The 19,618-nt window shown below is 39.5% G+C and overlaps 1 protein-coding gene across 4 annotated transcripts in view; it reads right to left on the bottom strand.

The window, feature by feature from the left end:
- Positions 1-2,258: 2,258 nt before the first annotated feature.
- The window catches only part of SAMSN1 (SAM domain, SH3 domain and nuclear localization signals 1), a 90,651-nt gene continuing 73,291 nt past the window's right edge, over positions 2,259-19,618 (bottom strand). For all 4 annotated transcript variants that reach the window (XM_085556642.1, XM_085556545.1, XM_085556597.1 and 1 more), the window contains 6 exons: positions 19,384-19,539; positions 17,310-17,430; positions 15,758-15,909; positions 13,536-13,742; positions 11,884-12,034; positions 2,259-3,493 (listed from right to left, as the gene is read on the bottom strand). In XM_085556642.1, the coding sequence (XP_085412768.1) occupies positions 3,288-3,493; positions 11,884-12,034; positions 13,536-13,742; positions 15,758-15,909; positions 17,310-17,430; positions 19,384-19,539 (993 nt within the window). In that variant the 3' untranslated portion in view covers positions 2,259-3,287. The remainder of the gene's footprint in view (positions 3,494-11,883; positions 12,035-13,535; positions 13,743-15,757; positions 15,910-17,309; positions 17,431-19,383; positions 19,540-19,618) is intronic.

Raw genomic sequence — 19,618 nt, 5'->3', positions numbered from 1 at the left:
CTCAGCAAAATGAAAGCAAACCCTTCCTTGCTGGTAGCCCCTACGCTGCTGCATTCATTCACTCTGACTTTCAGAGGTGTTGTTACAAATTCTGGAGAGCAGGATGCTGCCTCCCAGGATCTGCAGGCCATCCACATGGATCATGTGTGGTGTGGCACTCAGCTCCTCTCTTTGGTGGTAGAGCAGCCCTCCTTTAATGTGATGCCAGCTGTGGATGGCAGTCACATGGGGCTGAGCACGGGGCAGCACTGTTAAACACTGCTAACTTTGACCAGAGATGGTTTTGCTTTGGGAAGGAGGAGTCCTGCCACCACCTGCATTTTTGTGGGGGTCACCCAGGTCTTTCTGAGTTGTGGCTTTTGGCTGTGGGCAGCAGCAGCACATGTGCCAGGAGTCAGCTCTGGGGGAGCCTGCTGCACCTGCACCACAGCCCTGTGCAGCAGGAAATCCCCACTGCCTCAAGGCTTTGCCTCTGCTGTTACTGACTGCTTTTGCATCTCCCAAATAAGAGACTTGCAAATGTTTTAATCCCCCTTAAATGTAGAGGAAGATTAATAAAAATGAAAAGGGACATGACACTCGAGCAAGTGACAGAGAGGAACAAAACCTCTACTGCTTTCTTCTCTGTCTCAGGGACATTTTAAGGATTACTTGAAAGTCATTCAGACAGCCTTTCTCCAGGAGTTCCTAGAATAACCTTTTATTCAGATTACCTAGTACTTAAACCAGCTGGAGAAATGCTTCTGCTATTCCAAACAGTTTAATCCATGATCAATGTGATTAATGAGACCACCAAGAGAAGAACGCAAGTTGGGTCTGCTGCTTGTAGGAAATACAATTTTTGCTTTGTGGCACAAAATTTCCTCATTCTTTTTCTCAGAACAGTGTGAAAGAGCGGAAGCGTCCCAGTTTGAGATCTAATCTGCTCTGCCTTTGCAGGAAGCTACAAAAGTCTCAAACAAGCTTTCAGTTGATATATTTTTCTAAATAAGAAGCCCTTTGGACAAAGCCTAACTGATTAGGGATCAGAGCAGTTACAACTCATGCCCTTCATTCCCAGCCACTTAACCTTACACCTGTATCCCCTTGCCATCAGCCCAATAGGCAGAGTTTAATTCCTGTAAAATATAGCAGCCGTTGGGTATTTTGCTCTGTTGAAAGCTTTGCCTGTCTTCCTGCAACTGGTTAGGGAGGACTATTTTCATTTGCAAACCTGTGCAAATTAACATTTCTCAGAATATTTGTATTAGGGCACAGCTCTGGTCTTGGTGGCTGTTAATGACCCAGCTAACTTAACTGCTTCTTGACAGTCACAATCATATTTAAGCTCACCTCAACATACTTTTATAGGTTCAGCAATTTTGCAGATGTCTTCAGAACCCGAAGACTAAGTGCATCTGCCATAAAAGCCAAAAGATAAGCCCCTGTGAGAGGAATTCAGGCTGAATTTAGTCCTTCTCTAGAATGAAGAGATGATAGAAGCCAATTCAAATCCATTATTTCAGAAGTTAAGTCATATTAAGTAATGTCAGTACTGCATGTCATGATGCACTAGTGGCTGGAAAAGCATTACAAAACAAATATAGCTGCTTGATGCATGCTCTAACATTCTTCATCCCAACAAGGGTTCTGCATCCCCACCACACCTGGCAGTATGGGGTCATTGCTGCTAAATGATGACATTTGTTGCTGGTATGAAAAATAAGTTAAAACCAGAAACAAATCATAGTAACTCCCTTTCTGGTGTTTTTTTTTTTTCTAAGCAGAGTTTATTTACTCCAAATCTTTGAAATCTTGTTAATGCAATTTTCTAAAATTGTGATTTTATACTACAGCCTTCAAAGCAGGCTTATGTGATAGAAGTCTGACAGCAGTAGTCTTTTAAGAAGTCATGAAAATACAGAAAGCACTTGCATTGGGGAAAAGAAAAAGAAAGGGAGAAAAAGCTTTCCATTTGTTTATAGCTTCTTCAGAAATACTCTTTTTGGGGTGGAACTTTTTGTGTTTCATCTCTTGGGAAGGTGATTTTCTTTCAAGCTGTCAGCAATTTGTGGAAACCCTTTAACATAAATGCAAAATTCCTTAAATTATGAAAATTTTGTGACTAATGACTGAGCAAAAAGTCCCCCTATTGACTTGATACACAGATTCTTATGCATGCTAAAAATGCTCAGTGGAATTAATATTTACTGTGTTAGTCTTAGAAGAGAGCAGTGTTTGAAATGTAATGACCACATTAAAAATCAAATATTTTTAAAGGGCTTAAACACATGATTCTGTTTATTATTGAAGGAAGTACTCTAAAAGAAGACAGGCAGTTAAAATGTGTATTCCATTGTGAAATATACTGGGAAAAGACAATAAAATCTTATATGAAAGACAGTCTTGTACAATAACCATGTTAGCTTCCCGAGTTTTGTATACAAATACAGACCCTATTAACAAACTTCACACCACACACAAAAGGCAACATCTTCACCAAACGTTGTCATAAAAGCACAGTATTGATCCTGATGGCTTATTCCTCTGAGCTTGAATTCTCTGTATAATGCTTGGGACAAATGAGAACAGGTGTGAAAAGAACCATATAAAATTGCCACTGCATAAGCCATTTGGATGGCTCTGTTCTTCCACAAGAGAAGGACAACAGAAAACCAAATTGAGATTCATCCCAGTTCTCTTATGCCTCCAGGAAAAAGTACAGGAATGACAGTCTACTTTAGAGCTCATTTTGGAGAAAAGTGGTGTGAAACTACTTTAATATTAGTGAGAATTGGCTTGGTACTTTTCAAAGTAGGGTGTGACTGTATCCACCTTTTTATTATGATGATATATCAATGAAAATACATTCTGTACACAAATCAGCAAAACACAGCTGAAAATAGGGACAGTGTGATTAATCCATATATTTTTAAAAATAAATATGTACAATATTTACATTTTGGACAGTTCCAGAAATTAACATCTCCAGATTATAAACCAATACCTAAAAAAATTCTCTACTATTATAGAAAATGCATTTGCTGTACAAATATTTATAAATACTTCTGTATAAACCTTTTCAGGGAAATACCTGTGAATTCATTAAAAAGAAAAACATGAGAAATTCTTATTATTAACTAACATTTACCTATCAAGTGCCCACATATGAAACAGCTTAGAGCATCATGAATCAGAAAAAATTAGATTTTCAGTGTTGAGAATATTTTGTGTTCTGCTTCTGTGCCATCATACTGCCAAATGTGATTGTCTTTTCTGAAAATCTGCAGAAAAGCAGCAGGACCAAATCAGTTTGACTCACTGATTGTTATTGACTGCACCATGTCAGACAGGGCTTCTGGGTCTGCTTCTTCTTTACCATTATCTGAATTTTCCGATGAGATGTAACAGCCAGAATCTCTCGGACAGTCATTTAACTGTGATTTGTCAGAACTCTGGTGAGGGTTTAAGTTCTGTGTCTCCTGACCACCCTCAATTTTCTGCTGTTCTTCAACTAGAAAGAACAGAAAAAGAAAAAAAGAATTGTCAATACAATACCTTGGGAAAGAGCTGAGATAGCAACATGACTGATCTTGAAGAACTTTGGAAACAGACTGGTTATCTACACATGACTACATCAATATATTTTGTCCAGCAGAAACAGAAACCTGAGCATCAGAGAATTAAAAGTATGGTTACATGAGTGCAACAACATCTGAGTTGCCAATTAGGTTGGTCTTTTTCCTTCTGGGTGTTTCCCAGAGATGAATGCTGGGGGCTTTGGCTTGATCCTTTATGCTGAGGTCCTTCAGGCTGTGCAGAGTGCGTGGTCACCATGCCCACAGCAGAGATGGAGCCTTTCCCCCTCCCAAACTTGTACATCATAGAGTGGGATACTGAATTAACCCCAGGGCCCATTGTCCTTGTTTATGACACACTTTTGAGTGCAGCCCCCACCACCTGATGAGCTCTCTGCAGGAGGAGAATGCGCTGCCCTTCAGAAGTGCTCGGCACAAAGACGCCGTAACCAGCTTTTCTAAAGCACCCAGCTTTTCAGCAGCAGCGGGTGGCTCATGGAAACTTCCATCAAGCTTAGCTTGACATCCAGAAGGTTATTTTCCAAAACACAGAAACCTCAGAGGAAGCTGAGATGCCTAATTTCTGCTGTATGGTTTTTGAACACTGTTTCAAATCTAAGCAGAAGCAAATTGTCTTGCAAATAAGTTGCCGCTGTTTAGCTGCTGTATGACTAATCTGTTCAAATTCAAAAATCTGGAACTCAATGGCAGTATCAACAGACCTCTTAAGAAAAGTTCAGCAAGAGAGGACATACAAGTATATAATGACTCCTGTATGTATTGGTTTTAAATTTCCTCTTCCTGTTCTCTATCTGTGAAACACATGTTTACTCAAAGTAAATTTCTTAAGAAAATAAGCTATAAAATATAAATCTTTCTGTTTCCTGCTTTTTTTCTTCTGTTGTTACCAACCACCTGTAGTTGTAGTTTTACTTCAAACTGTATTTGGCTGAACAAAGTATAGGGAGCCCATCTCAGAGGAAAGAGATAGCTTTGTTCCAGATTTTCAGCCCTTCAGGAAAATGGTACCTTTTTGCTTTTGCAAAGGAAGTTCCCTTCTTTCACTTGATTTGTTACTCCTTGGTTAAATCGTCAGTTCTGGATCTTTAATCATATTCAAACTATCTCAATTCAAGTTCGGGCAGAATGGAAGTCCAAAGATATGAAGGATTTAATGCTGTGTCAAAATCTTAATCTATTTTAGTTCCTAGAATTTTAAAATTTCCACAAAGAACATTCATACTGACTTTTATTTCAGTTGTTGGAAATTATAAGATGTGGTAAAATGGGAAAGATTTTAATTATTTTTTCTATTTTGTATTGAATAACACAGACTAAATTAGAAATGAAAGACTGAAATTTTTCACTACTTTACATTGAAATTGAACAGCGGGAGAGTTTCTTTAGAGATGTTTTTCATTGTGTGAGATTTCAACAAGCTTATTTCACAAAGCATTTTGATTTATTGAGAAGCATTTTGAGGTCTTGACGGAAGTCTTGGAGATTTGTTTGGTCTGATTAAATCTGCCTAATACCTTCTAACTTCCAATTGACAATAAATTGAAAAACTAAGCTGATTTTTTTAAAGAAACCAAAGGTTTAAATTTGTTATTTTTTCAATAAAGTCTGAGGGTATTGGCATAACCAGATGTATTTCAAAGAATAATAAAAAAAATTACTTTAGATATTTTCCAAGGAATAAAAGCTCCACCTTGTTCCCAAATAAATTAGTTGTTAATTGCACTTGCGTGAAAGAGCACACGTCGCAGCAGATTTAATTGATATCTGTAACAGTTTGATCTCCTTCTCACTTTACAGAACCCTGTTTGTCATGTCAAATGTTATCTCTCCCTTTGCAGGGAAAATATTTGATCATGTAGGGTCCAATTGATTTCTGATTGAAGTCAGGAAGGAATTCCAAAGGCATGGCACCGGTGAAGGTATCCCCGCCGCTCTTGGGAGTAGTTCAGCACAAATACCAGCGATGCCCCGGCAAAGCCTTGTCCCCAGCGAGTGCTCAGCTGCCCCAGCACCATCCCCGTGGGCAAAGCCAAGGTTGTGCAGCACTGGGAGCCCCCCTGCCCTGCTGCCTCCCCCTCCTCCCCTCCTGCTGCTCCAGATCCTCCGTGCCCTGGCAAGCGCTGACCTAAAAAGTGCTAATCCTGTTTACATTTTCAAGGTCAGAGAGGAGCCTCCATCCACTCTGTTTGTTTTACAATGGAAAGAAGACCCAGTGACCAGTGGATTAAAAGGAAAATGCGGTCTCAGTGACTGTATTAGTGCCTCGTAACTGGTTGTCTGTATAATCTGAGCAGTTCCTATGTGAACAACAGATCCTAATTTTTTTTATCAATGTCTCCCTAGTGTGTTTCAGGGAAAAATTCACAGGCAAGCGCGGAACTGAGATATCTTTTTTTTTTTTTACTGAATTTAGGTAAATTAGGAAAATTAGAGATTTCTATTTAGAAGACATTCATATATGTAAAACTTCCTGTAAAACTAGATGAATTTTCTTACATGAAAAAACTGCAAACCTAAAACTATCAGGTGTTTGAGACAGTAAAAATGTTTATATATTCTATTTTTCATTCTAAGAAGAAAAAGTTGGAAGAACACCTCTCCCCCAACATTTTTATGAAGAAAAGACTGCAAGCAAACTTTGGTGCCTTTTTTTCTCTTTAAAGCAGTCTTAAATATTATGCAGTAACTACTAAACCACTTGAACAGGATCATGAGTATTATAAAAATACACAGCATGCAATTTTAGAAGTTGCTTTATAAGAAGCGCAAAGCAACTTTTGCTCTTTTTTTTTAAATTTTTATCTTTTCTATTCCATTCTACTTAAGTCCTTTCTCTAACATGTTCATGCTCAAGTTCTACATTAGGAAAGGTAGGTTTGCTGTCTTAATCTTTTGGACATCAGAAGAAAACCATGCTGCACAGAAAAGAGGAAATGATAAAATTAAACTGCCGTTAGATGTTGCGGAATCATCAGAAATAACTATCTTATCAACAAATGGAAGTCCTATCATTTTTCTACAGTAAAGCAGTTTCACATAAGATAAATGGCTCTCAGTCACTGTTGTCTATGATATGGCCAGAAGAGCCCAAGATATGCATCATTTTGACACATATATTCCAGTACTCTTTTAGACAGTAGGATTATATTCAGACTTCTGAAAAAAATGTGAGGCCTTTAGCCTTGGTAAGAGCTGTGTGATGCATCCCTTATCTTCCTCACTACTACTTAGACCTTTAAAATGAGTTTTTGTTATTCAATGACTTAGATGTGCACAACACGTGCAAGGATAGATTTCTTTTTTCCTTCACCAGCACTTTTCCCCTTTCTAATGAGGTTAAAGTCCTGATTAGGGAAGCACTTTAAGCTTGGGTTTAAGGGAATTCAACTCAAGAATGCACAGAGGTCACTCTGACTCCTGTGCAGTTATGTCAGTGTAAACCAGATGAGTGTCAGGAGGCTTGGATTTTGTCTTGGGCAAAAAGAAGGACACCCAAGAGCAAACCAAACTTCATGAGTGTGGTCTCTGAGAGTTTTCCTTTGTGAGTTTTGTCAGCTGGGCTAGGAGCACTGTGCTTTAGGCTGAGTCACTCACTTCCCCTCCTCACAGGTGCAGCAGTGCTGTACCGAGCAGCACCTTTCAATAACTAAAGGCTCAAAATCACAGAATCACAGAATAGTTGGAACAGACCTCTGGAGATTATCCAGAGGTCACCCCCCTGCCAAGGCAGGGTCACCTGGAGCAGGTGACACAGGAATGTGTCCAGGTGCGTTTGGGGTGTCTGCAGAGAGGGAGCTGCTCCAGTGCTCTGCCTTCCTCAGTGTAAAGAAGTTCTTCATGTTGATGTGGAACTTCTTGTGTTTTAGTTTATGGCCATTGCCCTTGCCCTGTCACTGGGCCCCACTGAACAAAGTGAGTTTTGGAGGAAGCCAGACCTTCTATATTTGTACACAGGCCATGTGTCACCTTGTACCAGTTAGACCATCTAAGTGTGAAAATGAGAGGAGAACTCACAATACATCAAACTCAGAAAATATCATTTTGAAGCAGTAAAGGGCAGTAATTCTTGGAAAAGATGCATAGAAACCTGAAGTGGTTTGTGCAATAGTTTGGGCATTCAAAAGACTAAATATTTTGTGGATATTTACTGATATGCAATTTAAAATATTGCATTCACTGAAAGCAGTGGCACAGCTTCTGTGGGAGTAAAAATTTATTGAACTGATGTGAGAACTTGTGGTGAAAACAGAAATGAGAAGCTTCTTTAAAATCTGGAAGCAAACAGATGTGCCTGAAAAAAAAAAAAAAGGTGAAAAATACTAATACTCATGCAAGGATGAGCTTCCTTGGGAAATCTGGAATTATTATGTTCAGGCCAATGTGCTGTACCAAAGTACAGAAGGGGAAATTGGCTTTGAGCACTATTTGACCTTGACAAGATTCTGTATGATCCCATGTGTTGAAAAGCACTGCCCAGTGTAAAATGGAACTCTTGTTCTCTGATTCTCACGTAAGGGATGTGTCTGAGAAATGAAAGTTGTGCCTTATCTACCTCCTATCTTACTGTCCAAGAACAATAAATAAAGAGTAAGCCTTATTTGGTATTAATGGTGGAATTTAAAGTATGATCTGCACTTAAATATGAAAAGTAAGCTAAGGAAATGCATTTGGGGAGATAAGTGTAAAATATTATCCCCCAAATTGCACATATTCACCTTTTTGGGGTTTTTCCATAAAATGACCTGTATGCACATATCCAAAGAAGTCTAATTTTTCTTTAGCTCAGAATAGCTTTGGACTAGTGTAACCCAGTGGATTTCAGGGATGAAGCTCTTGATTTAAATCATCTATGTGAGAAGGAAATCAAGCCTATTTTGCACAGACAAAAACCTGTGTCCTGGGAAGCGGTCAAGAAAAGAAGTTCCAAACTTCTTTTATTACTTTATTCATTAACCATCCAGCAACTGCTTCACTTTAAAAATAGCATCCTACAAAAGCACAGACATCCATCTCCTGTCTAGAAGCCATCTGGGAGAAGAATGGAAAGCTATTAAGAAATACTTTATGAAAAAGCTTTTTTTTTTCCCCTCACAGCCATGAATTCAGAAAACCAAGATTTTTGCCCCAAATATATAGGTCTGACCAACTTATGGAAAATCTAAAAAAATGTCTGAGAAGGGGAGAAGGTCATGAGGAGCTTACAGATCCTTGCAATTCCAGGATAGCCTTTCTATATGAAGTATTTGAAGATGATGAATTTGGTCCAGGACTCCCAGGGAAGGGAGAAAGAAGATAGTGCAGTAATAGAAAGAAAAATCTGCTTTAAAAACACTGTGTGGCAGCAATTGCTAAATAAACCTTACTTTTTTTAAATTTGTGGCATAAGACGGGTAAAATTTATCCTTTCAAATTCATTCAGGTCTAAATCAAATGTAAGTTTAAAAAATGTCACTGCCAAAAATCCTATATTTTGCATGGCTTTAAGTAGCATATAATGTGGAAACTACTGCTGCAGGTCTTTTGGTTAGAAAACTCAATAAATGCTTATTCTACGAGATGAATTATACACCACGAGTATGTGTCATGAAGAAATTACTTAGCATAACATACAATAAATGTCAAGAAAAAGCCAAGGAATGACAAAGAAATTAAAAGCCTTGTGAAAACTTCTGGACATCTCACAAGATCAGATTTCACATTAAAAAAAAAAAATAAAATCTTGTTTTGCTACATTTATAGGAAAGTCTAGTAAAATGAGGTTATGTTCCAGCACACTTGGTTGTTTTGAATAATAGCAGTGTCACAAAAACTCAGCAAGCCTTGTATTTCAAGTCTGGGCCATACCTGCCTCTCCATCCATTAATCAAACATGTGCTTCATGGAAGCACGAATGGAATGCAGAGACATGGAAGTCTTCCAAGCTCTGTGAGAAGGATGGTCCTAGAACAGTAAATACAGTCTATGGCCTTAGATTACTTTTTCATAAAGCTTATTTTTAAAAAGTGAACATTTTACCTGGAAAGTGCTGAAATTCTATTTAGAATTATCTTGGCCTGTAAACAGATTACGTTGTAGCTGTGGGTAATTATGCAGCTCACTTCTAAGCAATGCACAAAATCAATTTTAATTAAAAAATCATTTATGCTGGACTGAGCCATGCCCATTTAGGAAAAAAAAAAAAAATATTGACCCAGGAGAGTTCAGTCCAGATGCAGAATTCACTTTCACAGTAGCACCCAGCTCTTTCAACCCAATTTTCCAATCTGATTGACAGAACGACAAAGAGGTCAAATGATTTGTACAACGTCAGACTCGCACGGATCTTATCCCCAAGATCATCTTGACGCCCTGTCTTTTGTTATAACAACTTAACAGATAGCTTCTATCCATTTTGGTCTTTAGTATCCTCCTTTCTGGAACAGGTTGTTCAGTTCTGTCCCCACCAGTCATGTGACAAATACTCTGACCCCTTTGCAATCACATGCAGAAGGATTCAAGAATCAAACTAGGACAGTATTTAGTCATGGCTTACTTAAAACATACACAAGTCTTACCAAATTTAACTAGACTTAAATGAATGCTTATAGCTGGTACGACACAAAAAGATGTTGTGGTTCTGGTCCCTGTGAGCATTCATAAATTATGAGGAAATCATTTGATTGAATTTGAATACTAGAAAGATTTGCTATACCTATCTAAAGTGCGTGTGAAACAAATATTCATTTCGTCTCTTGAAATAAGACTACAGTGTCATCACTGAAGCATGGACCCCTTTATAAGATTTAATGTTATTATTCCCAGAGCTGTTACAAGAATTTGAACTATTAAACCATGCAGATAACATCAGGGACACTGTTTTGCCTGGAGAAGTGACTTAATCCTATGCTGCCAACATAGAAAGAACTCAATTTGGATAATAAGGGTGAATATATTCATTTTCAGAATGTGGGACATGTAAGGACTTTGTTAGGTTTGGTTCTTGCACAGGTGCATGTAGAACATTAAGTATTAAGACACATTCAGTATCGAAAGCTGCTTGCTCTGCTTTCTGTTACCCAGCAAATCCAAATAGCAAACCATACTCTCACCACTACAGAAAAGTTCAACACTCGTGTGGTCTGTTAGAAACCATTATGTTTCATTTTGGCTTTCACACTGATGCAAAACTGCAAAAATACAATCTAGCATTTTTCTTTGCTATTTTTCTGGTGTTAAATGTAGAAAAACATTCACAGTAATAGATGCAGAAAGAACAGCAAGGCTGGTTCCCACAACAAAGACACTATGCACATTATATACATTTTCAGTTTACTTCCTAGCAGATCCCTGCAATAAAACTTGTGCAAAATGTAACCTTTTTTTTTTTCTAGATTCACTCTTTCAATCGTTGCTTCTACATAGACAGCCCTTCAAGAGTTCTTTTCAAAAGTGTCATCTCACAGAGCTATAGACCAGAAAGAACTTCTGAACCTGGAGGGCAAACAAAACCTTTCGAATGGCACTCCAAGATATTTGTAAGAGCCTTTCACTGGAAGCTGAATAAGAATGGGAACAACTTAATGTACAAATGGGGTTCTTAAAAAAAGCCCAAACATTCAGAAAAAAAATGCAAAGCTGCCTACATACTGAGGAGATAGTCAGTGGATGCCTGACAAAAATCGATATTAAGCTATCCCAGGGAGACATTGTTTAGCCATCTCTCTCTTTCCTACGTTTCTCAGTTGGAAGTGAATATTTGATGCCATGACTGTTCAGCATAAAGGGAGTATGCACAAATATTAATGAAGATGAAACCACTCCTGTTTTGTCTGAGTGTCTAATTAAGTAGATGCTTAGCTGTAGTTTCTACAAAATTGACATAAATTATTTACAATTCGAAGTCAGACTGGAAATATCATTAAAATATAATGAGAAAAGATTTCCTGTTCCATATCCTAGCTTTTCCACTCCCCACAAAAGGAACAAGTGTAGAAAACAAAATGGTGACCAATACACGTGCATATATACACCCCATATGTTCACTCTTGGAAGCTCACCAGAAACACAAGTTAGATTAATTTTGAGAGAAGAATGAAAATCAGATATTAGTGTATATTTTCATTTGTTTAAAAAAATACTTTCCTACAAAGAAAAAGCTAATTTGGATAAGGATTTAAGTGTGCAATGAAGCAACGGAGGAAAAGAATTGTAATTATCGGCAGAATGTTGTTTAAAAAATTAAAATAAATTCTTTACTGGAGATTTTTGACCTAAGTTTTGCTTAAGATATTATTTAACATACTTTTGGCAAATCTTAAACACTTACTGTCACAGTCCTGGAGATTTTCAATTGCTGATAACAATCTTGCCCTGTCTTCTGGGTTTGAAATATTTAATTCAATAAGGTGGCTTTCCTGTAGATCCTTCAAGTCCTCTAGAGTTTCATAGCCATTCAGCAGGAGGGTTGAGGCATATTCCTACAAAAGGAAGCAAGCAAATCCTCCCATGGAAACAAGCACTATGTTTAGTAGAGGAATAGGCACAGTTGCGCTTTTTCTTTTTGGCCAGGTTGAAATGGGCTCTGTTCTCCAGTGCAATTGACTTAACTTTGGTAGAGGTGGAGAGCAAGAGGGAGCAGAGGCAGAGATGCCTGGGAGTCCTCCTGGCCATGCCAGCATCTGTGCCTGAACTCCCTAGCACAGCCCAGCAGCACACAGGACCAGGGCAGAGCTCTGTCAGAAATGATTTAATCTGCTGAGTGTTTGGACTTTTGTGGGTCACTCCATGAGTGTCTCCACGCTGAGCAGAGGAGGGTCTCTGAGGGAAGGAGTGCTCTTCCTTTTCACAGGAGGAGCCCCTCGATACAAGCAAGGGGAGAAGCAGAGGGAGCCCTTGGCCCTGCTGTGTCACACAAGGTCTTTCTTGAGCTGTGTGTTGACTCAGTACAAAACTCTGTGCATGCTCCAGGGAAAGGAGTGTTTGCATCAGCAGCAAAGCAATTACCCTTATTAAAAATGTTACTTGTAAATCATGACCTCATTACACTTTGACACTCAGTCAAGATCTAGGGTTGCAGAGAGGGAGAGAGGCGCAACATGAGCACAGTGCAAAAATACTATTGCTCCCTAAAGATCACTAGAAATTAAAACCACAAATTCTCAGTTTTGTCTGGAGTCAGACTGCAGCCCAGTCCCTGAAATGTCCACAGCCACAGATCTCCTCTACTCAGGGACACAACTCCAGTCAGGCTGACCTGACAAGTCACCAGCCTCCCTCTCTGAGTGGAGTTTCCTAACCCAGCCACATGATGAGGTAAAATGCAGTTCTATAAGCTGCTCATGATGCCTTTCCTGGTCTTAAAAACTGGGAGCCAGACATAGTTAAGGGATAAGGGGTTTTTACCTTGGTATTTAAAAAGGATCCTTCTTGGTGCACCACTTTGCCAAGGTGGAATGTGCCACAATGCACACACACTGTTGATCGTGTAAACAATTTACAGACCTTACAAAATAGCATATCTAACAAGGATGCCCCTGTGAGAGCCCTGGATGAATGGTGTGATATTCCCCCTGAATGGGCCAAATCTCTAGTTTACAGGATATGTTCTAGAGAGACCTTGGTTTCCCAAAATAGCATAGGGTTTTCTGGCCTCCTACTGCGAGGTCTTTAAGATGTTTGGTCCCCTGGCCTAACAGAATATCAGGACTCTGCTAAGTTATTAGACTTAAGGAATTACAATTATGCATGCTAAGAATACTGAGGTTACATAGAAGTTATATAAAAGGTATGTAAAAGAAAAGGGAAAAAATCATCTTGCTATCACTCACATCAGATAAAAGACAGACACGAGATTGCTTTGCTTTGCTGACATCAAAACTGCTGAAACCTGCCTTTCTCCTCCTGCCTGTAAATGACATTCAAACCCTAGCGCACAGAAAGGGAACGTTTCAAACAGAGCTGGGAAATGCCTTGGCTGACCTGCAGGTGGACACATTCCAGGAGCTCTTGCAATGTTTTAGGCTTGGTCCTTTTGCTTCCTCTGTGTGGGTTTATCTTTCTGGGTGCTGCTTCTTCTTCCAAAATAACATCCACGTAAATGAACTTGAAATTTCCTACTTTGTTGTTCAGCATGCCTGTCCATATGCCCATGGGAGTTTTGCAGATGATATCTATGATGTCTCCTTTCTAGAACAATAAAAAAAAACACACCAATGCTTACACCTCTGGTTTGTTATATGTAGCTCTTCCTCTATGGACCAAAACCAGCACTAGTCAGTGTGAAGTAACTTTTTTTAATTACCTAAATATAGTTAGTGCCTTTGCTTTTATAAAATCCCAGGAAAAGAATTTCAGAAAGTGGAGATAGTCCTTATCTCCAAACCTTTGTGAAGGAGAGGTGAGCATAAGCAGCCCCTCTCACTACTTTTGTGCTCCACTTGGTCCCTGAAAAGGACCAAGGGTTACATCAGCAATTAATTTTGTCATGGGCAGTGGACACAGTTTTGTCAAAAAAAGCAAGGGATTACTGTAAGGTTATTTTCAAAGTATGTGTCATAGCATTTACAAAATAATCTTATTATCTAACCTCTCAAGGGTCTTAAAAAACAGATAGCTGATCTATATGAAAGGTGGACTCCTACCCATTTTACAGGAATAATCAGTGTCTGCATTTCTCAAAGATAATAAAGAACTTTTAACTCCCTTAACAAATATGAGTGCTTTAAAGAGTGACAACACAACTATTTCAAGAGGGCTTTTTGGTAAAGATGTTTAGAGCCACACGGTGGGAACTAAGGCTCAGGAAAACAGTCATTCTGTGTAACTCCCATAGTAAAAAGGCTCTTACAAAGTCATGCACCCTGCACAGTTATCTCCCAAGGACCTCAAACTGAGCCTTCTCTTCTTGGCACGTATCACAGAAAAATGTTGAAGAGTTATCCAACAAATACCTGCTTCATTTAGGATTCTGTTACAAAGTTAGAAATCAAACTCAGTTTGTTAGGATGTGTCCACAGCTCCATGAGGTCCATCTTTTCTGGTTTGGTCAAGGAACAACAAGTGAAGTGGCAAGGAACAAGTGAAGTGGTCACACACTTGTAGTTTTGGTACAAACCCAGGTGCAGAATTGACTGTGAGCTGGTGACCTGGTTTAGTTAGAACATGGGGCTCAGAGCTGTGAGCACATTTGAAACAGAAACTAAACAAACATTTCTTTACAGCTCTATAAGCACGTTATTCTACAAACTCGTGCAGGCTCGGGAGCTTTAGATGTGGTTGCAGGTCAGGATTAGGCAGTGGCTCCAAGCCAAGCTGCAGATGCACTTTGAATTCAGATTCAGGGTACTGAAATTTTATGTGATAAATATAGGAGATTTCAACCCTAAGTATTAACTTATACTTCCAAAATACATCCCCCTAATGACTAAAAAAGGAACCTATATGAGCCAGCAGATATATGCAATTTCATGACCAGTTAAATAGTTAAAAATACTAAACTGTATTCAAAGAAATGCCCTAGGTGGGTGGAAGTGGAGGGCAAGTGCTGAAGACTACAAATACCAGCAGAGCACCAGCTCTCAGAGAGGAGGAGAGGGAGTCTCTGAGATAGAGGATTTGCCAAAATGAAGAAGATGTGAAGAGGAAAAGAGTCTGAAGGTCTAGGTTTTTAAAGTAATGTTCAACTGGGCCCCTCTTTGTTGCTCTTCCTCACTCATGCAGCCCAGACACTCCTTGTCATGCCTGGGCTGAAAAATGTTCACAGCTCAAACATAGGCTTAAAGAAAATTTTAATGTAAAGGCAAACTGGTTTTATTAAAGGTAATGGGTGCCACTGAGCTTTGGATATATCCTAGTTGTGACTGGGAAAGCTTGGGGAGACAACTTCACATCCCATGAGACTTTACTCTTCCTTACTCCAGACCATGTAAGTGGGAGAGGAAGGCTGGGGTGGGTAGGGAGATACCATGAAGAGGTTCATCCCTGGAATTTGTGCCTTAAAAGGACTTTAGCAGTACTTGGCTTTGCAGCCTTGTCTGAACTAAGTCCTTATGGAAGCATTGCGAAACAGATCAGCCTTGCTTTTACAGGGCTCCACATGCTTGAGCAGCTAAAAATTCATTATTACATGTATTATTTACATGCAAAAAATGGTCCCCCTGGCATTGCTCGTGGGAGAGAAGGAATCCTGGTGGTTGCCTTACCTTGATTTTCAGCGAGTCGGTGTCGTAAGGACTGGGAGTGAAGTCGGTGTGGACCTTGGCTCGGCCGCAGAAGGGGCCGCTGTAGGGGACCTCGTCGTCAAAGCGGAGGCTGTCCCTGTTGCTCGTGCCATCCGAGCAGCTGGTCACCCCACCTGGGAGAGAGGCAGCTTCAGACACCCCTGCACCAAATGCCCAGACATGCAACTCTGCACAGCAGCCCAAAGGAAAGTGTTCAAAACCACAGAGTCAGGGACAGAGCGTATTCTGTGCGGGTTTGACACGTTCCAGGATAACTACGTTCAATAAAAATCATGCTACAAGAGACAGAACAAAATGGGTAGGAGATCTTTCATTAATATCTTCCCTAAAGTAATGTTTTTTTGGTGATGATAGTAATAGACTATGCATTTTATTTACAGGCTTTTTGAAGTATTACCTCTGCAGATTAATAAAATGCACCCTAAAAGTGCAATTTGGGGAATTAATTCTGCTGAACTTCTCCTGTTTATTCAGAGAAATGAAAACAAGTACTGTAAAAGTTATTTTATTTCATTCCAGAGCTAGCTGAAACATCAAAGGAACCTGCATTGCAGAGGGAAATTTTAATCTTATCAACATTTCTGCCTGTCATTTTATCCAAGTTGAGCAATAAAATATCAGCAGAGTAATTCAAGCAAATTTGAGCAAGCTCTGCAATATCCCATCCAAATATGTTTTTAGATAAGAGCAGCAAGTGTATTGGAAGTAAACTCCCATATACGATTTTCACAAATCACGTCACAGAAAATGATCATAAAAATGGTTCTGTTTGAGGTGATTGCTTAAGTGCACAGCTCCATCTGAGGGCCAGATTAACTCTAAGTGCAAATGGTCTGGACTGCAGCTCCAGTCTGCACTCAGGGCTCGGGCAGTGCCTGCAAAGGGGCACAACATGTAACCAGGGATAGCTGTGGTCTGCCACCCAGCAGATACCCACAGCAGGGCAACACAGAGAGAGATGGAGGCACATTTCTCATCAGAGACTCCTCTGCACTCCAACCAAAACTACCCTGATGGGGGAGGGTTTTCAGTGGGTTTCAGGTGGGCTGTGTCTCTCTGCATCATGTCCCAAAGCTGCCAGGCCAGACCCACATCTCCCACCAAATCAGAGAGACTTTGTCTGCCTCCCATCTCCAGGGCAGAGGATGAACTCACAGCCAGTCCCCCAGGAGAGGACGCTTGTGTGGCTGCACCCAGTGATTGCAAAACCAGCACTAAGGCAGTGATAACCCCCCAAAAATGTATGGCATACATACCAGCACTATGCTTTATAATTCATATATTATATTTTTTCTTCAATTAGTATTCCCACTCTTAAATATACGCCACTTATTTCTGGATAGATGTATATCTACCCTAGCTGCTACCCATTTAACCAAATTACACTTTTGTCTGCCAGAATGAAGAGCTCTCCACCATCACATTTTTGATCACCAGCTCTGATTCCACAGACATAAGCAATAACTATATTGATCCAGTGACTGAATAAGAAGTATAGGTGTCTTGTACTTACTAGATGAGCTCTGGCCACTGTTCAGACTATAGAGACTTTCCAAAGAGTCACTGGTTTTTAGGGAGACCTTCTCCGTTTGTGCTCCACCACCAGGATCACCGTCATCTTTTCCCTCTTCATTCTTTAACACAAAAATCAAATATTAGCCTCCAAGAAATGTATTTTAGAGATTTTTTGTTTGTTTGTTTGAAAGCACCAATGGAGATCAGCTCATTGTTGCACTTTGTTAAGACCTCCTTTGTGAGAGAAGGTATTTTAGAAGTTGATGCCTGGTACTAACCATGCCCAACAATCACCCCTAGTATTTTATGATCCTAGAGAAAATCCCTCTTGTTTCTGCCCCACTCACTTCATCCCCTCTGCTCAAACAGCTAAGCTAGGAACATTACAACATGCCATGGCAGAGCTAAGCTTGCAATGGGAAATTTGTGGGCAGCCTGATAAGATTTTGTCTGCTTGTCTCAGAGAAGGAAATATAAAGCTCAGTTCTGAAAGCAGGTGGTGAAGAGCTGCTGACACAGCTGTGTTTTACACTGAACTTCTGAAGATGGTGGCTGCTTGGTGGCAGGCTGGGGACAGCTTGCACACACGTAGGGCACTGGTGTGTTCTAGCACCGTGCTCAGCACACTGCCCAGCATTCACCCTGCCCTCAAAATCCAGGGCAGTTCAGAATTAACAAGTACATGTTTCTCTCACAAAGTCTAATGGTGTATGAAATTGGCCCCTTGAGTTTATCCCAGTAAATCACACCTCAGGAATCACAGCCTGTTCAAAACAATAAGATCCATATTTCAGTCACAGTTAAGTTAGAGACAATGTAACTGATAAATGAAATAGATCTTTCAAAGGGAGGGATTTTTCAGTAGAATTCATCATGTTACCAGTGCATGTGATATCCTGATGCAACTGGAACTTCCTTCAGCACATTGTATTTGGGGAAAAATTATTCACTTGTTAGGTGATGAAGCAAAGATGACAGTGCATGTGTGAAGCAGAGATCCATACAGGCACATGTCAGGCAGAGCACTGAAATGAAGAACTATACTGGTTTTCAACAAGAATTGTGCTTGTTACACCAGCCAGCAGCATAACAGGTTAATCAGCATGCTGGTATTGATTGTCATCATCTCCTGCAGGAAGGAAGATCATGCTACATGTGTGTCCAACCAGATAATCCATTGAATTTCTGTCATGGGAATTGTTGCTTTAAGTGTGCAGAAAGGAAATATAAAAATGTAATATAAAGATCATTGATTGCACTTTAGAAAAAAAAATAAAAGAAAACTAAATTAATGAAATACAGGCCCTTGTCTTGGTCCTCCAAAAGGTATTTAAAGGTATCCTGTGAAAAATTATTTTCTACTTGTGACTTTCCTCATTGATTTTCCTTACTTACTTGATATTGACACATGAGATGATAGGATGCAGACTAGCTAGATTTTTTAGGATTGTTAAGTGTGACAAGTTTTTTTCTTTATGCTTTTAAATTTTGGAATTTACTGATACAAAGTACTGAGAAAACAGGGTTCGCAGTATGCGCAAGATTATGTTTTTTATGTTTAATAAAGATAGTTTCACTAAGATTAGATAAGGTAAAAGGAGATAAGGTGTCTGAGTTGGAATTCTTTAGGATGCTGGCTGATCTTTACAAAGTGGACTTCAGAAATAATTCTTGTATTGGGAAATAAATTCTTCTAATGAAGCTTTTTGTACAAACTGAGCATCAGATTGATGATTGGGTTTGACCAATACTCCCTTGTGTCCACATGAGGATGGTTTTTGTGCTCATACACACTTGCTCATACTAATGGTCCTTGATGAAAAAGCAAAATTAAATGAAGCAAAAGTCTTATGACTCTCTTGGGCCCTTACTGTGTGATTTGCATGTGCACTAAAATGCACATGAAAGAACAGGTACATACCAAAAGCTGGCTTAATTCAGTATGTGCTGTTACCCTGGTTTTATGGTTTGTCACAGCTAAGGGCAGTTGAAACATGAACAGAAAAAATGCATGTAATGTTTTCACTTCACATGTATTTCCAACAAACACAAGGCTCTTAGGCCATATTTACCATCTCCTCAGAGAGTGCCTTGATGTATTTTTTACCCATCTTTTTCTTCATGGTAAGTGAAATGGCTCTCATTTTCTTACTCAGACTTCCTCCATTGTTTGCTGCTTTGATTTGTACTGCTTCCCCAATGTCACTTATAGTCTCCAGCTCAGATATCTGTTTTGAAATCAAAAAGTAAGCAATAACTCAGCACGAAAATAAAACACAGCAAGGTGAAACAGAAATTATGGGGAAA

This window comes from Lonchura striata, chromosome 1 (genome assembly GCF_050655825.1).
Source record: "Lonchura striata isolate lonStrDom1 chromosome 1, ASM5065582v1, whole genome shotgun sequence".
In the NCBI taxonomy this organism is placed as follows: Eukaryota; Metazoa; Chordata; class Aves; order Passeriformes; family Estrildidae; genus Lonchura; species Lonchura striata.
The sequence above is the reverse complement of the archived record's forward strand: the minus strand, read 5'-3'. Positions and strand labels throughout refer to the sequence as shown.